At 43.0% G+C, this 14,205-nt stretch overlaps 1 protein-coding gene across 2 annotated transcripts; it reads left to right on the top strand.

Moving 5' to 3' along the window:
- The first annotated feature begins 6,973 nt into the window (after positions 1 to 6,973).
- ostc (oligosaccharyltransferase complex subunit) lies at positions 6,974 to 13,884 on the top strand. 2 transcript variants are annotated; one of them, XM_068038089.1, is made up of 4 exons: positions 6,975 to 7,160; positions 10,174 to 10,267; positions 10,971 to 11,168; positions 13,732 to 13,884. In XM_068038089.1, exons 1-4 carry the CDS (start codon positions 7,022 to 7,024, stop codon positions 13,748 to 13,750), a joined length of 450 nt encoding a protein of 149 aa, XP_067894190.1. In that variant the 5' UTR covers positions 6,975 to 7,021; the 3' UTR covers positions 13,751 to 13,884. The 2 variants fall into 2 exon arrangements, with proteins under 2 accessions (XP_067894197.1, XP_067894190.1); XM_068038096.1 differs by lacking the exon at positions 10,971 to 11,168 and having other exon boundaries at positions 6,974 to 7,160.
- The last annotated feature ends 321 nt before the right edge of the window (positions 13,885 to 14,205 follow it).

Raw genomic sequence — 14,205 nt, 5'->3', positions numbered from 1 at the left:
TCATCAAAAAACTCAATCAAGTTAGTTAAACACAATTTGCCTTTAACAAATATGTGCTGGCTTTTCTTAATTAATCCACATTGGTCCAAGTGACCGTTAATTTTATCCCAGTTTAGCAGATCTAAAAGCTTTCTCACCACTGAGGTTAAACTGACTGGCCTGTAGTTGCTGTGTTTATCCTTACAGCCTTTTTTGAACAAGGGTGTAACATTTGCAATTCTTCTGTCCTCTGGCACCACCCCTGTATCTAAGGAGCATTGAAAGATTATGGCCGGTACCTTGCAATTTACACCTTTACTTCCTTCGAATGCATCCCAACCAGTCCTCCATGCAGAGATCCCTTTTTTGGTCCATAATTGGCCCCACCCCTCCTCTTACCACCTTTGACTGTTTATATGCCTTTTGGATTCCCTTTTATGTTAGCTACCAGGTTCTTCTCATACTCTCTTTTTGCCTCTCTTATATTCACTTTTTACTTCCCCTTTGAACTTTCTATATTCAGCCTGGTTCTCACTCATATTATCAGCCTGTAATCTTTCATATGCAAGCAAAAGCAAAATACTGTAGATGCTGGAAATGTGAAATCAAAATAGAAAATGCTGAAAATACTCAGCAGGTCTGGTGGTATCTGTGGATGGGTTGAGAAACAGAGTTAACATTTCAGGCCTGTGACCTTTCATCAGAACACCATTTTCTGCTTCATTTTACTCTCTATCTCTTTTATCATCCAAGGAGCTTTCCCCCTTGTGGGAATGTACTTCGACTGTACCTGAACCATCTTTTCTTTAAAGGCAGCCCATTGTTCCATTACACGGAATGTTTTTCCTGCCAATCTTTGATTTCATTTTACCTGGGACAGATCAGTTCTTACCCCAATGAAACTGGCCCTCCTCCAATTAAGTATGTTTACTCTAGATTGTTCTTTGTCGTTTTCCATTTCTAACTCAAAACCTGTGATCACTGCTAAATATTCTCTTCCTAACATTTGATTCTCTTGACCCACCACATTCCCCAGAACCAGATCCAGCAATACTTCTTTCCTTGTTGGGCCAGAAACATACTGATTAAGAAAATTCTCCTGAACACACCAGAAACTCTTCCCCCTCTCTACTCTTTACACCATTACTATTTCAGTCTCTATTAGGATAAAGTCCTCAATTATAACTACTCTATAGTTTTTGCACCTCTCTGTAATTTCCCTGCAAATTTGCTCCTCTGTATCTTTCCCACTAGTTGGTGGCCTATAGAATACCCAGCAGTGTAATGGTATGTCTATTGTTTCTGAAATCTAACCAAATAGATGCTGTCCTTGAACCCTCCAGGACATCCTCTTTCTCCAGCATTGTAATATTCTCTTTAATCAATACTGCCACCCCTCCTCCTTTCTTTTCTTCCCAATCTTTCCTGAACACCTTGTATCCAGGAATATTTATTACTCGGTTCTGCCCTTTTTTGAGCCAGATCTCCATTATCGCCACAACATCATACTCCCATGTAGCTATCTCTGCCTGTAGCTCATCCTTATTTACCACGCTTTGTGTTTACATACATGCTCTGTAAACATAATTTGGAAATAGGAACATAGGAGCAGGAGTAGGCCATTCAGCTAATCAAGCCTGCCCTGCCATTCAATACGATCAGGACTGATCATCCACTTCAATGCCTTTTCCCACACTGACCCCACATCCCTTTATGTCATTGGTATTTAGAAATCTATCAATCTCTGCTTTAAACATACTCAATGACTGAGCTTCGACAGACCTTTGGGGTAGAGAATTCCAAAGATTCACAACCTTCTGAGTAAAGAAATTTCTCTTCATCTCTGTCTTAAGTGGCTTCCCCCTTTTGAAATTGTGTCCCCTGGTTCTAGACTCCCCAACCAGGGGAGACATCTTACCTGCATCTACCCTGTCTATCCTTTAAGTATTTTCTAGGTTTCAATGAGATCACCTCTCATTCTTCGAAATTCTACAGAATACAGGCCCAGTTTCCCCAATCTCTCTTCATAGGACAGTCCCGCCATCCCGGGAACAAGTCTGGTGAACCTTTGTTGCACTCCCTCTATGGCAATAATATCCTCCCTAAGGTAAGGGGACCAAAACTGCACACAGTAATCCAGGTGCGGTCTAACCATGGTTCTATACAACTGAAGCAAGACTTCACTACTCCTGTACTCAAATCCTCTTGTGATAAAAGCTAACACCATTAGCCTTCTTAATTGCTTGCTGCACCTGCACGTTAGCTTTCGGTGACTTATTGACAAGGATACCCAGGTCCCTTTGTGCATCTACACTTTCTAATCTCTTCTCTTTGGCCTCCTTATCTTGAGAGACAATGGGTAAGCGCCTGGAGGTGGTCAGTGGTGTGTGGAGCAGCGCCTGGAGTGGCTATAAAGCGACAGGCTCTTCCACAGGTGCTGCAGAAAAATTTGTTTGTTGGGGCTGTTACACAGTTGGCTCTCCCCTTGCGCTTTTGTCTTTTTTCCTGCCAACTGCTAAGTCTCTTCGACTCGCCACACTTTAGCCCTGCCTTTATGGCTGTCCGCCAGCTCTGGCGAACGCTGGCAACTGACTCCCACGACTTGTGATCAATGTCACAGGACTTCATGTCATGTTTGCAGACGTCTTTAAAGCGGAGACATGGACGGCCGGTGGGTCTGATACCAGTGGCGAGCTCGCTGTACAATGTGTCTTTGGGGATCCTGCCATCTTCCATGCGGCTCACATGGCCAAGCCATCTCAAGCGCCACTGACTCAATAGTGTGTATAAGCTGGGGATGTTGGCCGCCTCTGAGGACTTCTGTGTTGGAGATACGGTCCTGCCACCTGATGCCAAGTATTCTCCGGAGGCAGTGAAGATGGAATGAATTGAGACGTCGCTCTTGGCTGACATATGTTGTCCAGGCCTCACCGCCATAGAGCAAGGTACTGAGGACACAGGCGTGATACACTCGGACTTTTGTGTTCCGTGTCAGTGCGCCATTTTCCCACACTCTCTTGGCCAGTCTGGACATAGCAGTGGAAGCCTTTCCCATGCGCTTGTTGATTTCTGCATCTAGAGACAGGTTACTGGTGATAGTTGAGCCTAGGTAGGTGAACTCTTGAACCACTTCCAGAGCGTGGTCGTCAATATTGATGGATGGAGCATTTCTGACGTCCTGCCCCATGATGTTCGTTTTCTTGAGGCTGATGGTTAGGCCAAATTCGTTGCAGGCAGCCGCAAACCTGTCGATGAGACTCTGCAGGCACTCTTCAGTGTGAGATGTTAAAGCAGCATCGTCAGCAAAGAGGAGTTCCCTGATGAGGACTTTCCATACTTTGGACTTCGCTCTTAGACGGGCAAGGTTGAACAACCTGCCATCTGATCTTGTGTGGAGGAAAATTCCTTCTTCAGAAGACTTGAACGCATGTGAAAGCAGCAGGGAGAAGAAAATCCCCAAAAGTGTGGGTGCGAGAACATTGCCCTGTTTCACGCCACTCAGGATAGGAAAGGGGTCTGATGAGGTGCCGCCATGTTGAATTGTGCCTTTCATATTGTCATGGAATGAGGTGATTAGTAGCTATGATGGACATCCAAGCTTTTCTAGTAGTCTGAAGAGACCACGTCTGCTGACGAGGTCAAAGGCTTTGGTGAGATCAATGAAAGCAATGTAGAGGGGCATCTGTTGTTCGCGGCATTTCTCCTGTATCTAACGAAGGGAGAACTGCATGTCAACGGTCGATCTCTCTGCACGAAAGCCACACTGTGCCTCAGGGTAGACGCGCTCGGCCAGCCTCTGGAGCAACTCGAGCAAAGACTTTCCCCACTATGCTGAGCAGGGAGATTCCACAGTAGTTGTTGCAGTCACCGCAGTCACTTTTGTTTTTATAGAGGGTGATGATATTGGCATCGCGCATGTCCTGGGGTACTGCTCCCTTGTCCCAGCACAGGCATAGCAGTTCATGTAGTGCTGAGAGTATAGCAGGCTTGGCACTCTTGATTATTTCAGGGGTAATGCTGTCGATCCGAGGGGCTTTTCCGCTGGCTAGAGAATCAATGGCATCACTGAGTTCCGATTTTGTTGGCTGTATGTCCAGCTCATCCATGACTGGTAGAGGCTGGGCTGCATTGAGGGCAGTCTCAGTGACAACATTCTCCCTGGAGTACAGTTCTAGGTAGTGCTCAACCCAGCGGTCCATTTGTTTGCGTTGGTCAGTGATTATGTCCCCTGATTTAGATTTGAGGGGGGCGATCTTCTTGATGATTGGCCCAAGAGCTCTCTTAATGCCATCATACATTCCTCTGATGTTTCCGGTGTCTGAGGCCAGCTGAATATGACTGCATAGGTGTTGCCAGTAGTCATTTGCGCAGCGGTCGGCTGTTCTTTGTGCAGTGCTTCTGGCTGCTTTAAGTGCTACGGATGTTAACTCGCTGGGGACTTTCTTGTAGTCATCTACACTTTCTAATGTCTTACCATTTAAGAAATACTCTGAACATCTATTCCTCCTACCAATGTGGATAACCTCACATTTTTCCACATTATATTCCATCTGTCACATTCTTGCTCATTCACTAAGTCTGTCCAAATCCTCTTGAAGCTGCTTTGCATCTTCCTCACAACGCACATTTCCACCTAGTTGTATGTCATCTGCGAACTTGGAAATATTACATTTGGTCCAAATGTCCACACCCAAATTATTGATATATATTTTGAACAGCGGGGGCCCTCATCCTTGTGGTACCCCACTAGTCACAGCCTGCCAATACGAGAATGACCCGTTTATTCCAACTCTCTGTTTTCTGCCTGTTATCCAATCCTTAATCCATCCCAGTATACTACCTCCTATCCCATGTGCTTTAATTTTTCTAACCAACCTCCTGTAGGGGACTTTATCAAAAGCCTTCTGAAAATCCAAATATACTACGGACTCCCCTTTATCAATTCTGTTAGTAACATCCTTAAAAAACTCCAACAGGTTCGTCAAACATAATTTCCCATTCATAATTCCATGTTACCTACATCAAATCAGATCATTATTATCCAAGTAATAATTTGCCAGTTCTGATGAAGGGTCACTGACCTAAAACGTTAACTCAGCTTCCCTCTCCACAGAAGTTGCCAGACCTGCTGAGTATTTCCAGTATTTCTTGTTTTTATTTCATTATTATCCAAGTGTCCATTTATCACATCCTTTAGAATAGATTCTATCATTTTCCCAGCACTAATGTAAGGCTAACAGGTCTGTAGTTCCGTTTTCTCTCTCCCTCCCTTCTTAAATAGTGGGGTGACATTTGCTACCTTCCAATCTGCAGGAACCATTCCAGAATCTATAGAATTTTGGAAGATGATCACCAATGCATCCACTATCTCCATAGCTACCTCTTTCAATACTCTGGGATGTAGAATATGAGGTCCTGCGGACCTATCAACCTTCAGCTCCATTAATTTCTCCAACCTTCTTACTAATACTAATTTCCTTCAATTCCTCAGTCTCCCTAGTCACTTGGCTATTTAATTCTGGGAAATTTTCTGAGACCATATTGCATTACCCTTAGTTTGACCCTACTTACTCTGGTGCTATATATCTCTCCCAATCCTTTGTACATCGTGTATCTCCATTCTCATGCTACATTCTGATTCCCATCCCCCTGCCAAGTTAGTTTAAACCCTCCCCAACAGCAGTAGCCAACCGTCCGATGAAGATATTGGTTGCACCTCAACAGTGTGGGACCATCAGTCTGTATAGGTCCCACCTCTCCCAGAATCGTTTCCAATGTCCCAGGAATCTAAAGTCCTCCCTCCTGCACCATCTCTCCAGCCATGCATTCAACTGCTCTATCCTCCTATTTCTATACGTATTAGTGCTTGGCACAAGGAGATTACTACCTGGTTGGTCCTGCTTGCTCGTCTCCTTCCTAACTCCCGAAAATCTGCCTGCATGATCTCATCCATCTTTCTACCTATGTCGTTGGTACCAATATAGACCATGACTGCTGGCTGTTCAACCTCTCATCTCAGAGTGCTTTGCAGCTGCTCAGTGACATCCTTCACCCTGACACCACAGAGGCAACAAACCATGCAGGAATCATGTCTGTGGCCACGGAAATGCTTGTCTTTTCCCCTAACTATAAAATCCCCTATCACAATCGCTTTTCCAATCTTCCTCCAGCAGTACTGAGGGAGCGCTACACCATCGGAGGGGCAATACTGAGAGAGTGCTGCACTGTTAGATGGGCAAAAGTGTGGGAGTGCTGCAATGTCAGAGGGATAATACAAAGGGAGCGCTACACTATCAGAGGGGACAATACTGAGAGAGTGCTGCAATGTCAGAGCGGCAAAAGCGAGGGAGCACTGCACTGTCGGAGCAGCAGTGCAGAGGGAGCGCTGCACTGTTGGATGTTATATCAAGGCCCCACCTGCCAACTCAATATAGCATAAAAGATCCGATAGCCATTATTTTGAAGAGCAGGGGCATTCTATCCAGTGTCCTGGGGTCAATAACTATCCCTCAATCAACATCTTAAGAAAAATACTCTGATCATTTTCTGGTCACGCAGTTGTTTGTGGGAACTTGCTGTGCGTCCATTGGGTGTAGCATTTCCTGCATTACAACAATAAAAGCAAAATACTGCGGATGCTGGAAATCTGAAACAAAAACAAGAAATGCTGGAATCACTCAGCAGGTCTGGCAGCATCTGTGAAAAGAGACCTGCTGAGTGATTCCAGCATTTCTTGTTTTTGTTCCTGCATTACAACATTGACTACATCTCAAAAAGTACTTCAATGGCTGTAAAGCACTTTGGGAGGTCCTGAGATGGTGAAAGGGGTTATCTTAATCCATATTAAATACACCCAAACCACGTTGTATCAGTAGCCATCGTGACATCATAATGGACATAATGACGCCGGACTCCGGACTCCCCCTCCCCCGGGGTGGGGAGCGCGCGCGGCCGATGGGGGTCGCGGAGGACATGGTGCTGTGCACCGGAAGTGATTATCGATGTTTCCGGGACACGTAGCGTTGGAGGTCAGTGTTTGGATATGGAGGCAGTGTTCGGGCTGCCGTTTGTAGTGCTCGAATGTCCCAATGTGAAGCTGAAGAAGCCGGGCTGGCTGCATATGCCGTCCGCTATGACCGTCTATGCGTTGGTCATCATCTCCTACTTCCTCATCACCGGCGGTGAGTGACCACCACCCCGACCTCTCGCTTTCGGGGGATGGGCAGCACCACACCAGGCTCGGCACAAGCAGTGACCTCTGGAGCTACCCCCAGATCCTCTCTCTGCAAAAGTTCACTCCATGGGAACCGGCAGGAGTTTGAACTTCGATTGTTTCCCCAGCCCGTGAAGGCGGGGGTTGAATCTCTTGTGTGGGTTGCTGTAGATGTGCAAGTTGCTAAACTGAATCAAATTGATAGTCTCTAAATTGGTTTATTTTTATTTAAATCGATTTAATCTTTACCTCACCCCATTATTTATTTTAACTTTGGTTCTTAATGTAATTAGGCTCTTGTCCTCTACAATAATGCTGGAGTTGAGGCCTGACTTGACACTGGAATATAGTGAAGCTTAGCTCTTGAAGGTGTACGTCTTACTCCTGAATTCACAATACAAAAGTTTGATGCTACTCGAAAGTGTTTAACATTAATTGCTTTTAGTTTTTAAATTGGTCTCTGACTTACACTTCTGAAATCTCAAGATTCTAACCCTTCCATGACTTAACCATAGGCATAAACTGCAAGTCTGTGTAGGGTTTAAACACTCCTTTTCCCCTTTTCTTCATGTTCACCTTTGGTTATGGATTGCTCATTTATCATTTATATTCTAATCTGGTGCTACTTAATTAGTTTACTTTCAATTTAGGAACTGGATTAGGCCGTTTAGCCCCTTGAGCCTGTTCTGCCATTCAATGAGATCATGGCAGATCTGTGACCTAAATATATAACCAACCTTTGCCCAATATCCCTTACTACCTTTGGTTAACAGAAATCTATCAATCTCTGATCTTAAAATTAGCATTTGACCAAGCATCAATTGCCATTTGTTGAAGAGTATTCCAAACTTCTACCATTCTTTGCATTGCATGTAGAAGTGATTCTGAATTTCATCCCAAGAGCCTCTACTCTAATTTTTAGGCTATGTCCTCTAGTCGTAGATTCCTCACTCAGTTTCTCTCTCTCACTGCCCTATTTCTGGATAGAAGATTGGCTAGCAAACAGGAAACAAGGCATAAATGGGTCATTTTCTGGTTGGCAAGATGTAACGATCAGTGCTGGCACCTCAACTTTTTACAATTTATATAAATGACTTGGATGAAGGGACCGAAGGGATGGTTGCTAAGTTTGCTGTTGACGCAAAGATGAGTAGGAAAGTAATTTGTGAAGAGGACATTACGAGGTTACAAAGGGATATAGGTTGTGAGTGGGCAACGATCTAGTAAATGGAGTATAATGTGGGAAAATATGAAATTGACAATTTTAGCAGGAAGAATAAAGAAGCGCATTATCTAAATGGTGAGAGATTGCAGAGCTCTGAGATGCAGAGGGATCTGGGTGTCCTAGTGTATGAATTGCAAATGGTTGATATGCAAGTATGGCACATAATCAGGAAAGCTAATAGAATGTTATTTATTGCAAGGGGAATTAAATACAAAAGTAGGGAGGTTATGCTTCAGTTATACAGGGCATTGGTGAGACCACATTTGGAGCACAGTGTACAGTATTGATCTCTTTTAGTTAAGGAAGATGTAAGTGCATTAGAAGCAGTTCAGTGAACGTTTACTGGACTAATACCTGGAATGGGTGGGTTGTCTAATGAGGAAAGGTTGGACAGGCTAGGCTTATATCTGCTGGAGTTTAGAAGAGCAAGAAGAGACTTGTGAAATGTGTAGGATTCTGAAGGGTCTTGACAGGGTGGATGTGGAAAGGATGCTTCCCCTTGTGGGCAGATGAGAAATTTTTTTGAGGGTCACGAGTCTTTGGAACTCCTTCAAAAAGTGGTGGAAGCAGAGTCTTTGAATATTTTTAAGGCAGAAGTAGATAGATTCTTGATAAGCAAGGGGGTGAAAGGTTATTGGGATAGGTGGTAATGTGACGTTGAGGTTACAATCACATCAGCCATGATCTTGAATGGCAGAGCAGGCTCGAGGGGCCGCCTCCTGCTCCTAATTCATATGTTGGTATGTATTGGTATGTATTTCCACTTACTTTTTCCCCCTTAATATCTTAAACCTTGATCAAATCACCCCTTAACCTTCTAAATTCCAAGGAATACAACCGTAGATCGTACAATCTCTCTCTCCTTGTAATTTTCGCCCTTGGAGTCCAGGTATCATTCTGGTAAATCTACGAGGAACTCCCTGCAAGGCCAATATATCCTTCCAAAGATGTGATGCCCAGAATTGCTCATTGCTCATAGCTGGTTAGACCACACCTGGAGTACTTTTCATAGTTGAAATATGACTTCTACCCCCTTGTAAACGAGCCCTCTAGGTATAAAGGCCATCCTTTCATGAGCCTTTTTGATTTTTCTGTACCTGTTCATGACATTTTAATCCATATACATGGAATCCTAAGTCTCTTTGGGCCTCTACTGTTTCTAGCATTTCACCCCATTTAGAAAGTACTTTGATCCTTTTTGGGTCCAAGAAGGATGTCCTCTCATTTGCATACATTGAGCAAAACTGACAAATGGATTTGATTCACTTAATCTTTGTGGTCTTGGTTAAAGCATTGAGTAGCTGAACCATGCCCATCAGGCAGGTCCTGGGTTCAGTCCTTGATCTATGCTGGTTTAGTTGATCGCATGACTAGAGGTGGCGGAATAGTAAAATGCTTTGCTGATCACACAGGCTGCCTGCTCCTCATTAACCTATGGTGTGTGTGTGTGTATATTAGGTAAGGGGGAAAATAAGGCTTGGCGGTGATGTAGCATCTTCTCCCCATCCATGTTCGAAGAGATAACAGGATTACTGGCACTTGAAGCAATGTGGTCGGAGGGAGGCATTTTCACGATTTGAGATACTATGAGTGCTGGGACTGTAAAATATTTTGTCCACTGATCAGTTACAAGGAAAATTTGGTCTAATTTTTCTCCAATTGTTTTGATTTTAAATGTATGAGAAGTGTATATTAAGAGCTCTATGGAGTTGTCTGCTCAATTGCTACTATATAAAGATATTTAATGTTTTATTAGGTATCATTTATGATGTCATTGTGGAACCTCCAAGTGTGGGATCAATGACAGACGAACATGGCCACCAGAGGCCTGTAGCCTTCTTAGCATACAGGTATGTCTGGGATACTACTGCAGTCTTTCTTTTTCTTTTGCTCTTGCCAGTTTCCTTCCGTTCCCCTCTAGATCTTGAATCCTTGCTGGGCTATGATTCCCCAATGTCTGTTGTCCAAGTGGACATTTATGGATTAATATATTCATATATGGTATACAAACCTTAGGCTATTTCAGATTGGCATCAGAATTGACCTGTATGATGTTCTTGCCAGTTGTCTATACACATACATCCCATCTTGCAGGGCCTGTTGTGTTTTCCCCTTTAACCAAGGGCCGAGGCCAGTGGTGTACAGGGATCTGGGAACTTTTTTGTATGGTTCCGCGATCGGTGGATAAACTCACTGGGTCAGTGGACAATAATCTGTTGTAAAATCAGAATACAGCTGATTTTTCTACCCCACCCCCCACCCCCCCAACCAAGCTTATTAAAATTTCCAACACCTTTGTGTTTTAGCTTGGGCTGTTATGCATAACGATCAGGACTCACACCAACTGTAATTAGGAGCAATTAACCTTTATTGTGGTTACAAATCAAAGATCTGAGTTGGGACGTGTGTCTGACGGTTCACAACAAATATATCTTTCACTTGTAAGTCCTTGGGAGTAGTTCCTATGCTTGGGGTGACTCATTCTGTATGTTTCTTATCTTGGAGCCACAGCAGACTAGAGCTGAAGTTTTTTTCTTTTCACTTTTTTTCCAGAGTGAATGGACAGTATATAATGGAAGGTCTAGCTTCTAGTTTTCTGTTTACAATGGGAGGTCTAGGGTTCATAATCTTGGATCGCTCAAATGCCCCCAACATTCCAAAACTGAATAGATTCCTGCTTTTGTTCATTGGATTCGTCAGTGTCCTGTTGAGCTTCTTCATGGCCAGAGTTTTCATGAGAATGAAATTGCCGTAAGTAATCTTCCTACCTGTATCAAATGCTGGTCTTGTATCTTTATTTTGAATAATACATGCTGCTTTTTCTCACTTTGAAGACATTTTAACTTTTGTTTAGTCTAGATGTTGAGGATTTGCATTCAAGGGAATTTAGCCAACTAGGTTTAGATGAAACTGCTTAATACTAATTGGCTGCATATAATGTGTTTTTGGGCAGTATCTCTTGAATATTACAATCGATGGAATTAGTCAGGGTGGCATTGCATATGGCAGGCATTGATTTAAAAAGGTCTTATTCTTGTGCCCTCACACTGACCAGACAAATTCTAAAAGTTTTCCATCAGATGATTTTAAGATCCAACCAAACTATTAGACTAGAGATCTAACTAGTTTTGATATTACTCCCGGCTTTCAGCAGGGTTTCTCAAGGACTCAGGTGAGATGTCCTCTTTCCTTAAAAGGAATTCTAAAATCGCTGTTTGGAAGATAAACCCCTTTATTTAAAGCCCTTCTCTCTGTTGCTTTGCAGCAACTGCCATTCAGCAAAAGAAATGGAAGAACCAATTGAAATATTGACTCCACCAGCCTTTAATGGCCACTGTGGCCCTCAGGAGGACCTTTGGGCTATTGGTGTTGGTCTTTCGTGGCTGAGGCAATTCCTCAAATAAGTTTTCCAGCATCAGTCCGCACCATGAATTCTATATTCTGTCTTTCTTTTGAAGACGATGTAGAAAAGAGAATATAGAATAGGTGGGGCCAACTGAGTTACCTCCCTCTCCAGTTAAAGCATCAGAGACCACCTAGGATTTTGGTGGAGTTATTGTGTAGCTGTCTCACTATTTGTGCTATGTGCTATATCTAGAGATGGAAGAAGTACAAATGTTGTTTGGATAGGTGCTGTTAGGCTAAGGTGAAGCTCAATCTGAGGCTTCTGTTGGGTTGGGGTTGGTGAGGTAGTATTTGAGTAAATCCCCACAGAGAATTGCGGTATGCTTAAGTAATTAACTGGCGACTATTGTCAGTTCTAATCTCCATCTCTGGTGGATTATTGGGTTCAGTACAGTGTTCCCTCTAAGCTGTGCGGGTGTGTGGCAGTGCAGGAATGTGCTGCATAGGTAGCAAACAGGTTGCACACAAGCAACGTTCACTTTAAAATACAAGGCCACACCTTACTCTTAAAGGCACTGCACAGTTCAACAAGCTGCCCACATGCAGCAAACAAAAGTTGGCGGGAACATTGGTCCTTTATTGCAGCTCGTCAAAAATCATCTTTCCTCGATTTAAATTGGACATTATATTGAGTCTCTAGTAGGGGGGAGCAAAAACATTGTGACCTTTGCTTTGTTCTAATTTATCTTGTATCGTGAAATCTTGCGATCCCCTTCATCAACGCCCCCCTGCTCCCTTTGCTTCCCCTTCTCTCCCAAAAGTCAAAAGTTGGTTCAGAGGCTTGGCTCAGCAAGAATGTTTACATATAAAATACATATACAACTATTTTTTAAGGACGAATACTTTGGATGTCTGGATGAGTCTGAACTCCTTCAGAAGCGGCGTCTGTGCAGTGTGCCTTGTTTCATCAAGAAATGATTCAATTTTCTGAGGATTCATTTAATAAATGATGGCTGGAGACCAATTTCCTGAGTATATGGAGCAAGTATGCTCATCCACTTGGTCAAAAGCCTTTTATATCCAAAGGACATGGCAGACTGTTCTGATCCAAGTGGATGTGGTTGAGAAGCCTGTTTCGCAGCAATCCCAACCTAGTTAAGGCAGCAAAACTTTCTTTTTGGAGCAAAATGTTGTCTAATCAGGAACCCCTTCGTACAACTGCTTCTGACCAGTTTTGAAACATGATCACAGCCATTGCAAAACTTTTAAACTTCAGGATTGAGTCATAGGGTATTGTATTTTTCTTTGTCAAATATTCACTTGAGAATAATACATTTGAAGGACTGGGTGACACAACAGGATGGCTCTGTTGGACCAAATTTCAAAGCTCTGGCTAATGCTACGAAAGTATCCTCACTAAAGCAAGCTTGGGCAGCTGCAGTCCAGTTCCCAATGAGCTTGGCTGTATGGCACAAACATCCCCACAATCATTACTGATTTGACAGTCTCACCCTAAGTCAGTAGGGTTTCTGGCATCATAAAGTTCATAAGCACAATGTTAACCAACCCAATTTCTCTATTTACATTCTATTTTTCAGCAGGATCAGTTGATTTTTTCCCCCTCCCCAGCCTGATTATCAGTGGTGCATTATGTTGGGGGTGGGAAAATGCCACTTTCTCAATAAAAGTTGTTTTCAAGAATTTACTAATGGCTCAGATTTTCACAATGTTAAATTTAGAATTCCAGTTGCTTTGTGACTGGGGAAGAAAATTAACTTCTCGCTGCCATTGAGGTTAGTTCCTCCCTGGTATCTGAAGTTAACTTTTGTGCACTGGAAACTGAATTAAAACATGGATTTGTTTCATGATGAACATGTGCAATGTCTCCATTAGTGTTCTTCCTGGGAAGGGAATGGTTGATAGCACTATGTAAAAGCATAGTTTTAAAAGATCTGAATTTTTTTTTCAGGGGTTACTTGATGGGTTGATGTCAAACTGAAAGCACCAAAGTCAGAATTTCCGAATGGAGGAAGCCAACCCGAAACTGTAAAAAGTAGTATGTTGTAATGCGAAGGCAAAAAATTTGTAAAGAACACAAATAAATTTTTGAAAAACTTGTTAATTATGATTGTGTAACTTTATTAGCTACTGCAAGCTGTTTCAATTCAAAGATAACTCTACCAACTTACCAATAACCTAAGTCTTTATAGAGTGGGGTGGGTGAAGCTAAAGGTCTGCTTATGCAGCTTGTGGTTTTGCTGTTGCCAACAAGAAAGCTTGCATTTATATACTGCATTTCTTGACTAGGATATCCCAAAGCACAAAGCACTTTACAGCCAATTAATACTTTTGAAGTGTAATCACTAATGTAGGAAACATGGCAGCCAATTTATGCACAGCAAGGTCCCACAAACAGCAATGACTAGATGATTTGTTTCAGTGG

Source organism: Heterodontus francisci, chromosome 1 (assembly GCF_036365525.1).
Source record: "Heterodontus francisci isolate sHetFra1 chromosome 1, sHetFra1.hap1, whole genome shotgun sequence".
Classification (NCBI taxonomy): domain Eukaryota; kingdom Metazoa; phylum Chordata; class Chondrichthyes; order Heterodontiformes; family Heterodontidae; genus Heterodontus; species Heterodontus francisci.
This window is presented reverse-complemented; position numbering and strand designations above follow the sequence as displayed.

What these genes read in the sequence shown, in the direction of transcription:
- ostc (XM_068038089.1), top strand. Translation starts at nt 7,022, where the DNA reads ATGGAGGCAGTGTTCGGGCTGCCGTTTGTAGTGCTCGAATGTCCCAAT. An exon ending in CTACTTCCTCATCACCGGCG is followed by an intron (nt 7,161 to 10,173) that starts GTGAGTGACCAC and finishes ATGTTTTATTAG; the next exon opens with GTATCATTTATGATGTCATT. An exon ending in GTAGCCTTCTTAGCATACAG is followed by an intron (nt 10,268 to 10,970) that starts GTATGTCTGGGA and finishes CTTTTTTTCCAG; the next exon opens with AGTGAATGGACAGTATATAA.